Below are 10097 nucleotides of genomic sequence, written 5' to 3' on the forward strand. Positions count from 1 at the left end.
AAAAATCCTCGTGAACAAGCTCAGAGAAATCCTCCCAAAGATCATTTATCCTCATCAAACGGCTTTTGTCCTTGGTAGAGTCATTCAAGACAACATCATTCTTGCTCAAAAATGTTTCCATCATCAATAAAAGAAAAGAGGGAAAAAAGGGCTTATGGCTATCAAAATTGACATGGAAAAAACGTTCGACTTCATGGAATGGAGCATCATCTTAAACATCCTTTCAACTCTTGGTTTCCATAGAATTTGGATAAAATGGATCAAGGAATGCGTCACCACTGTCTCATACTCGGTGATTATAAATGGAAATCCTTGTGATTTTTTTAACCCCTCACGGAGACTCAGGCAATGAGATATTTTATCCCCTTTCCTTTTCATATTGGAAACCGAAGTCCTTTCTAGGCTCATTTCTAGAAATGAAAGTATGGGTCTTCTTAAAGGACTTAAAATTAGCCGAAACAGTCCACCCATTTCTCACCTTCTATTCGTTGATGACCTCATCATTTTTGGAAAAGCCTCTTCTGAAAACGCCCAAAGTTTTCTCAATTGCATGGAAAAATATTCATCCTACTTTGACTAGAAAGTTCACACTAACAAATCTTCTATTCAATTTAGCAAGAATACACTGCCCCTGGACAAAATTGAGATAAAGGATATTCTCAGGTTCAATATAGCCTCGTCAAAGATCAAATATTTGGGTCTTCGATCCCCTTTCTTTCGAAACCTCAAAGAAATTCATTTTGAATAAATTCAAGAAAATATCTTTGATAAACTAGCAGGCTGGAAAGCAAAATTCCTATCTCATGGCTCATGCTAGTAGAACCATTTTGATTAAATCTGTTACTAGCTCTATTCCCTCTTATGCCATGTCTTCCTTGCTGATCCCGAAGGCTGTAACTAAAAAGATTAATAAAACTTGTTCCGGATTCTGGTGGGGTTTCCCTTTTGAAAAATAAAAAAAACTTCACACCAAAATCTTGGAAATCCATCTGTAAGCCTATATCTCTAGGGGGTCTAGGCTTAAGATTAACTTCTGACTTCAATAAAGCTTTACTGTGTAAATTAGGTTGGAACATGATTAGTGGAACCACTGCCATTTGGAAAAATGTTCTGTCAGGAAAATATCTGAAAAACAAAAAATTCTTTGACACTCTCCCAAAAAACTTGGACTCTTGGATTTGGAAAAGCATTATTAAGCAAAACGAGTTTCTTAAAAAGAGTGTTTGTTTTTAAGATTAACAATGGAACTAGGGCAAAAGTTTGGTTGGATCCTTGGATTCCTACAAAGCTAAACTTCCAGCCCGACCTAAAAGATATGTATATTGAAAAAGACCTTTACATGACTGTTTCTGAGCTTACCATGGAAGAACCAAGAAAATGGAACACCATTCTTCTACAAGCACTCTTCCATCCTGACACGGTGATTGAGATCTAGAAAATTCCTTTAGCCCAAACAAATTTTCACAGATTTGAGGGCATGATTAAATGGATTCCTCATTCCACATGGAACTTTTCTGTCAAGTCAGCCTATACAACCATTATCCTCAATCAAAACACTCATCAGGATCACTAAAAGATTTGGAAAAACATTTGGAAAGTAAAAGTTTAGGATAGGCTTAAACTCTTAAGCTGGAAAATCCTAAACAACATCATTCCCACCAAATCCTAAACAACACCATTCCTCTAACTGATAGTGAATCCCAATGCCCGATTTGCAAAAGTGAAGAAGAAACCCAAATGCACTTATTTTTCTGTTGCTCTTTCACTAGAATCCTTTGGAGACAATTCCCTTGGCCCTTGAACATCTCTCAATTTGCAAACAATGAGATCAGTCACTAGATAGAATGCATAATCTCCCCATCAGAGAAGCTTATTATCCCCTGTAGTTATGAGCATTATTTTCAAATTTTTTCCATCAATGCTTTGGACAGCATCTGGCTTCTTAGAAATAAGGTTGTCCATGAGTCTTTGATCCCAAATATTGATAACTTTATTTTTTGCACTCTAAACATTTACAATGAGCACTGTAATACATGGGGTCATAAACAAGTAAATGAAAGTCACAATTGGAAAGCTACACCTGGAGGACATTACATTTTATTATTTGACGTAGTTGTAAGGAATATAGGCAGTACGATAGTGGTAGATCTGATGACGATACTCTTTTTTTTGTCACCACAAAGCACATCAAAAGTCAGAATCCAAACCAAGGTGAGGCCACTGCAATGTACATCGGATTGGAAGAAGCTTAGATGAACCATATCAAGAAAATAGTTATTGCAGGAGATTCTCTAGTGATAGTGCAAGCGGCAAATGACCTTGATAAAAATTCAGACTGGACTATCCAGCCTCTAGTCAATGATATCAGGAGCGTGCTGAATTCTCTTGAAAGCTGGCAAACCAGGCAAATACATCGATGCACGAATTCTATTGCGCAATGGGCATCTTCCACTCTCTTACAGAAGCATACCTCTTAATTTAATTCTTCATTATCTCTTAGATTTTCATAGTGGACAATACCCGCCTTATAGTTTGTAATATTTATGTACATAGACTTTGTTTTTTGCATCTATTACGAATTAACAAGCATTGTTGAGAAAAGAAAAAAAAACAAAACTTAGATAATCCGTAAAATCGGAAATATCAGACCGAATAGAAATTAGAAAATGGAAGTTTTGATTTCGATGGTGAATCAGTCTGGTATCGATTCTTAAATTTTCAAAAACAGCATATATATACAGGTTCGATTCTAAAAAAATGTATAAAATCGAACTGAACATGACGGATTACACCCATACTTCTCTACCTTTTATTGGTAGATCAACAATAGGGAAATGACGTGGCGAGGCCCGTATGAGGCGTTTGGTCACCTTAAGGTGGTAGATTTTAGGGCGTTAAGCATTCACCAAATTCAAGCGGGAAAAGCTAACAAAAACTTACGAACGTTGGAAAGGAATTAAAGAAAAGAGTCCAATGAAAAAGTAGAAATAAGAAATAAAACATTTGTGGGTTTTGATAGAAAAAGAATCTGAAGGAGAGAAATAGTAATTTTTCAAAAAGAATGTGTCGAGCCAAGTACATATAGGCGTGTAAAAAAAATAAAAATTCGGTTGAATAAATGGAATCGGACTGAATCAATGTAACTCGTTCTTAAGAAACGAAACTGATTCCATACAGGGTTTGAACCAAATCTATCTGATTATTATATTATAAAGGTTTGAACAGTGGTGTGAAAACCGGATCCATTGCAGTTCCCCCTCTCGCTCCTTTGATTGATGAATTTTTATTATTTATTATCCTCACATATTCTATTCATCATTTATATATTATATATTTAATAAAAAAAAATAAAAATTAAAAAATTATATATAACGTGAAGTGTGAAGAGATGATTATAATTTCTCTTGATTGATATATACTTTGTTTTGTTCTTTTTCGTTCCAAGAAAAAATACCCATTTCAATCAATATCAAAGACTATTACGGCTCACGAGTGAGTACTGTTTTGCTGAAGAAGCTACGCATCTGTACTCTCTTCTTCTTTCCCACAAGTCTGGTCAAAGTTCAATCCTTCAAGCCAGAGACTTCAATACTAAACATAGATGTAAAAGTTGTCCCGGAAACCCATTTTTCTGAATCCTCTGTGTTTTGTACGGCAAAGAGACACTCTTCGATGAACACAGAAAGTGCAGGTCTGGTCCTGCGCCTAGCAATCTTTCTCCTTCCACTGTTCATAGCCCAAGCATCCGCCCTCAACTGCAACCGATCATGCGGCATCAAGACCGTCCCGTACCCGCTCGGGTTCTCTTCCGGCTGCGATGTCCGTCTAAACTGCACCCACAGCGGCATGTTCATAGGAGAATTCCCTGTCCAATCCGTTAACGCCGACGAGATTACGGTCTCCATCGCCTCCTCGTGTAACCGTTCCGTCCAAACCTTCCTCCACCTCTTTAGCGACCACTTCGCCCCCACGTCCCGAAACGCGATTCTCTTAGGGAATTGCACCGCGCCCGCTCTTCCATGCACCATCCCGGCCACTCTCGTCCAGACCCATTTCGAGTCTTCGGGTTGTGACGCCAACAACAGCACGATCAGTTGCTACACGGAGAGAAGTCCCCATGATTTCATCGATTACGGCAATTTGACAGCGAAGAGCTGCCAGTATTTTGTGTCATCGATATCGGCGGAGAACGATTCCAGCTTGGCGGTGTCGCTGGAAGTTCAGGTGGTAAAACTCGGGTGGTGGCTCGAGGGAGCTTGCCAGTGTTCTATCAATGCCAATTGTACCGCACTTCTCGCTCCGATGACGGGACGGCCTAGTTTCCGATGCCGTTGCAACGAAGGATATGAAGGCGACGGATTCCGGGCCGGCGAAGGTTGCCGGAAAGGTCAGTCCCCATTACTCTGGTTTTTTTTTTTAATATATTTTAATAATTTTTTTATTTTCATTTTCAGAGCTATATATTTTAATTTTCATATAGGGGACAAATTTGAAATTATAGAATTTGTCATGGCACAGCATAATTTTCAACATTATTCAAGTAATTTGATCTCCGGGAATTAAGGTGATCACAGCTTTGCATTTGTCAAGATGCACGAGATCCTATTGACTTTTTTACGTGTGTTCCACTTTTTCTGCCCGTCATTATCCATTTCAATTAATTTGAATATTTAGAAAGTAAGAATGCTTACAATAATTGAATATATATATATATATATATGCTTAGAAACCACAAATAATTGAAACGTAATTTATAATTCATCATTTCATTATATTTATTATAAATTAAATCTAATATATCAAATTAAATTTAGTTAATTTATAAATTTATAAAAATTGTCTGAAGAGTCAAGAGTTGCCTAACAAGCATGTTGTAATTACAAATGATCACATGTTTGCTTTATGCAACAAAAGTGGTCGTCCAATGGGACCTGGAAAAAAGGGTTTGTCGTCGTCCTTAGCATAGTGATGCTCTCATTCATCATCATTTGTGTGGGGTTAGTCAAGTCATCCTAATCAATTACCTTCATCTATTTCCGTAAATCATTTGGTCGACGACCAGATCAATATTATTACCATTTTGGCCTTTTTGTTGGCCTGCTGAGGAATGGGTACGTAATATTCTACCTAATACATCGGCGGATGGACCCCTTTTGTGTATTATAGAGTTGCGTGTGCATGAAGTAGGAGAAACTTGTGGAAACTCCAAAGCTTATTCATGGCATGCATGGGGACCCGGCCATCCACCCATGAATATCAGTCAACAGACGCCTCCTTGTGGGGTTTGAACTTTGAAGTTTGACGCTTTGGTTAATGGTTATTTATTCATGTTTTTGGTGTGAGAATGGCATATTTTTCAAACTTTTAGATATGTATGATTTGGAATTGTTGACCACTTGAAAGTTGTAGATTCTTTTTAGGTAAGTTTTCTCAAACTTTAACGAAATATATATAGTAGTTTCGGAAAGTGAAATGATCTCATCTTATCTTAAAATTTTTCATAATTTACTTTCCAAATAGCATAAAATTTTAATTTTTTAATTTTTTCATATAATTATTACTTAATCATTATAATTTTTTCAACTTCCAAACAAAACACAAAAAATGATACTACTTTTTCAAATTTCAAAAGAAAAATAACGTTAAAAAATTATATTCTAATGATATTATAACTTTATAATATTTTTATTTAATTTTTTATCTCTCATTTTTCAAAAGTCAATAAAATATCTTAACTCAAATAATTTTACCAGTAATATTACGAACCATTTCATTACTATTCACAAAATTTTCATCTCATCTCATTACACAAACAAGCCCTAGCGTCAAATGAATAGTTATTATGATTTTTTTTTTTTAATAAGGGAGTGGTCATGAAAATAAGAAATTAGGAAAAGAGTTCATCCAAAAGATAAACATGAAATAGTTATTGTTCTCATTTGTCAGCATGCACGGCTCTCTCATAATTCTGTTTAGAACTTTCACCAAGCAAGACGAGTATGAGAGGAGGCTGTATTTGTGTCGAACTATAAAGGTTGGATTGAGGCTAACCTCACTAAGTTTCCTCCTATACCTTTTCTTGGACCATGAAATATTGCTAATCCACTCAAATTCAATTGCTAAGAAAATCAGTGGATGTGTCAATGTTGTGTAAATGAATGGATGAGATAAATTGAAATAAATCCATAAGTCTCATCTGTTACTTTTTAACTGGTTTTTTCTCACATGATGCAAGCCAAACTCTTAATTAGCATACATATATAGTACTTAGTACTATAGAAAGCATGTATGTGTGCGTGCGTGTGTTCATCAAAATGGTGCTAAGATGTTACGTAAGTAAGCTTGGTATACCATTATATCTATCTCTCTATATTAACAAGAATTGGTAATTTATTGAATTTATCTTTGATTTTGATACATAAAACAGTTTCTTCAGCGTGCAACCCCAAAAAATACATGTCCGGCCAATGTGGAGGAACAACCAGAGTGGCTGTTTTAATTGGAGGTAACTGGTCTCTTCTTTAAATGGGGAAACAATAACATTGCTTGTTTGATCACATCACATGACTCGAATATGGGTAATCGGGATTTTTCAATGATTAGTAATGTTAGATACAGTCGTAAGATCTGTAAATATCGCTCACTGCTTTGAAAATAAATAAGTTCTACTATTAAAAAATTAATTTTTTCATGAGTCCTATATTTATCTACTTTTTTCAAATAGAGTGCGCGAGAGTTGCACACCTTAAAACTATAAATATCATTTCTCTTTTTGAATAAATTGTGTTGGAATTATATGGGTTTCCAACCAGCATACGATGAAACATGATTGCTGAGTTTTCAATACTGATTTCGCATTCCTAAAAGTTGAATGCTCCATTCTCAGGCCTTGCTGCTGGAGCTTTTATGATGATTGTTGTGGGTCTGATATGTTGTTTCATTCGGCGGCGCTCTAAGTTAAAAGCCAGACACAGTGCCAAACGCCGGCTATCTGAAGCTACTGGCAACTGCAGCATTCCAATTTACGCCTACAAAGAAATAGAGAAAGCCACAAATAGTTTCTCAGAAAAACAAAGGCTAGGAACTGGAGCATATGGAACAGTATATGCTGGAAAACTCCATAGTGATCATGAATGGGTTGCCATCAAGAGGATCAAACATAGAGACACTGACAGCATTGAACAAGTCATGAATGAGATCAAGCTCCTTTCATCTGTTAGCCATCCAAATCTAGTCCGCCTCTTGGGCTGCTCTATTGAACATGGTGAGCAAGTCCTGGTCTACGAGTTCATGCCTAATGGAACTTTGTGTCAGCATTTGCAGAAAGAGAGAGGAGATGGACTCTCTTGGCAAGTTCGTCTTACCATTGCAACTGAAACTGCTCAGGCCATAGCCCATCTCCACTCTGCTATCAAGCCTCCAATATACCATAGAGACATCAAGTCAAGCAACATACTCTTGGATTACGACTTCAAGTCCAAAGTTGCAGATTTTGGTCTTTCTAGACTTGGGATGACCGAAATATCTCACATTTCAACCGCCCCACAAGGGACGCCAGGGTACCTTGATCCTCAGTATCATCAGTGTTTTCATCTATCTGATAAAAGCGATGTCTATAGCTTTGGTGTAGTTCTGGTTGAAATCATTACTGCATCAAAAGTGGTAGACTTTTCTCGACCTTCAGAAGAGGTGAACTTGGCTGCTCTTGCAGTTGACAAGATAGGAAAAGGATGCTTAGATGAGATTGTGGACCCATTCCTCGAGCCACAAAGTGATGCTTGGACACTTTCATCAGTGCATAAGGTGGCGGAGCTGGCATTTAGATGCCTTGCATATCACCAGGACATGAGGCCTTCAATGATGGAAGTGGCGGCTGAATTAGAAAGAATCAGGCTTAGTAGATGGGAACATTCAGAAGAAAAATATAGTACAGCATCATCAGACGTATCTTCTTCCTCTTGTTTATCCAACACAAGTGAAAAACCGCTAAGCTTGATGGTTAAGAAGGCAGGAATGGAGACTAGAGGTCTGATTGTGCCACAGATTGCGGTTCCTCATTTTAACTCATTGGAAAGAGTGAGGGATAATTCTCCAGTTTCTGTGCAAGACCCTTGGTTAAGTGAACAGAGCTCACCTTCATCAAGCAGTTTGCTGAATAATGTAATTCAGTGAACTTAAAATGTTGTTTTTTTTTTATAAGGGTGCTTAGTTTCATCTCATCCTGTCAATACAACCAAGATACTTTTGCAATGTTACTATTTTGTAAGTTCCCCATGGTTCAACATACACTGATAGATACTTGTATGCTTGTGGAAAGAATTCCTATAAAGAATTACAGATATTGTGCTTGTTTTTTTGTTTTTTCATGTTGTCTTCTTAATTTCTCTATTCTTCATAAAGGGTTATGATTCTATGGCAATGCTATAAAGGAAAAGCCATACACACTCTAACCATGTTCGATCTTTCCCAACTTTCCCTTTGCGCCGTTCAGCACTCACTCCCCCATTTCCCTTTGCGCCATTCGAAACTGCCCAACACCACAACAATACAGACCAATGATCAGGCAGCAAATGAGCAAAGTAAACTGACTTTAACAGAAGCGCCAGGCAACCAGCCCAATGATACACCAGCATCATTAACATCATTGCAGACCAGTAAGTGACATTTGTCACATTTGCAGCAGCAACAGCTCCATTCTGCTAAGGATTGGGATTCAGAGAGATCAGAACAGAGAGAAAATTATGGAAAATATGGTTTATTGATAAATTTCGAGTCCTACAATGAAACCCACTAGCCGAACTCAAATAGTTAGGAAAATCCCTAAATTATGTGGAGTTTGCCAAAAAGGTAAAATACTAATTATTATGACATTCTAAGAGGGAAAATTGCTGATTTTAGAGTCAAAATATGAAGCACCAAGTATAGCGTAGTGACCGTGACGTGCATGTCGAAAAGAGATTTCCGACTTGGGGTCTTATGTGCGATTATGATATTCGTAACAAAAGTTATTGTCAAAATACCACCATATGTGTGATATTGTCTCAACCAACAAATGTTTACTATTTCTTATCATATTATTAACGTAGAATCTGACAATTCTGCACAAACAGACCCTAATTCTATTGTATAAAATTATATCATAGTTTCCTAGGTATATCGAGCACCTCCAATGGATATTATTTCTTCGACAAATTATTGATTCGTGCCATGAGTGACTAATCTGTGCAAGGTTTAGGGTATGTTTGGGTAATGAGATAAAATGAAAAATTCTCATAATTTTATTCCCAAACATCACTCAAACACAAAATACTTTTCAATTTCTCATATTCAACTTTTTCTTTTAATCATATTATATAATCATTACAACTTTTACAAATTTCAAAACAATACACAAAAATCAATTCAACTTTTTTAAATTTTAAAACAAAAATTATATTCTAACAAAGTTTTAACTTTATAATATTAACTTTTTTTCTTTTTTTTCTCAAAATCTAATAAAACATCTTAATTCATATTATTTCATTACTATTTACAGACAATTTTATTACTATTTGAGATAATCCGAATGTCCAAACGAGTCCTAAATCTCGAATATAAACGAGTTCCTAGCCTTAGGAATGTGGCACTTAAACCACACCAAGTTGTGTCTAGTGACAGGTTGCCCAAAATTTCAAGAATAGAGACCAAATCCAGGTCTTATAAGAAGCTACGAAAAAAAAAAAAGAACAATTTTGGGCCCAACATGAAGCTCTTGGCTGGGCCTTCCTTCCATCCTCGCCCTGGCCCTCAAGAACAACGTTAAGCTCTTCAGAATGAGGACATGCAGTTCTCTGCAATACAATGATATATACCCTCTTCTTTTTTGTTTCCTGAGCCGACAACTCAGGATCATTGGAAGTGATCTGTACGTGCTACGTACGAAAGCAACATTCCCATCTTGGTTTTATTTGTTTGTTCTTGCATGTACGTGCATGACTACGTGTTCTTGTAATCCTTGTTAGTATTCCCCGACAAACAATGAAAACCAAAAATGTCTTCCCCACAATCACACCTCGATCTAGCATGCAAGATGGAAGAAAAATGACAGTTATGGACGT

General features: G+C 36.6%; 1 protein-coding gene across 1 annotated transcript; it reads left to right on the plus strand.

Moving 5' to 3' along the window:
- The first annotated feature begins 3396 nt into the window (after window positions 1-3396).
- LOC108980934 (wall-associated receptor kinase-like 14) lies at window positions 3397-8351 on the plus strand. Its single transcript, XM_018951993.2, has 3 exons — window positions 3397-4387; window positions 6428-6505; window positions 6887-8351. The coding sequence occupies exons 1-3, from the start codon at window positions 3673-3675 to the stop codon at window positions 8170-8172; spliced, it is 2079 nt and encodes a 692-aa protein (XP_018807538.1). The 5' UTR covers window positions 3397-3672; the 3' UTR covers window positions 8173-8351.
- Window positions 8352-10097: the final 1746 nt, after the last annotated feature.

This window comes from Juglans regia, chromosome 6, assembly GCF_001411555.2.
Source record: "Juglans regia cultivar Chandler chromosome 6, Walnut 2.0, whole genome shotgun sequence".
Classification (NCBI taxonomy): Eukaryota; Viridiplantae; Streptophyta; class Magnoliopsida; order Fagales; family Juglandaceae; genus Juglans; species Juglans regia.

Bases quoted from the DNA above. Each gene is read 5' to 3' on its own strand.
- LOC108980934 (XM_018951993.2), top strand. From the start codon at position 3,673: ATGAACACAGAAAGTGCAGGTCTGGTCCTGCGCCTAGCAATCTTTCTC. The intron at 4,388-6,427 runs GTCAGTCCCCAT...TACATAAAACAG, and splicing joins CGGCGAAGGTTGCCGGAAAG to TTTCTTCAGCGTGCAACCCC. The intron at 6,506-6,886 runs GTAACTGGTCTC...CTCCATTCTCAG, and splicing joins AGTGGCTGTTTTAATTGGAG to GCCTTGCTGCTGGAGCTTTT.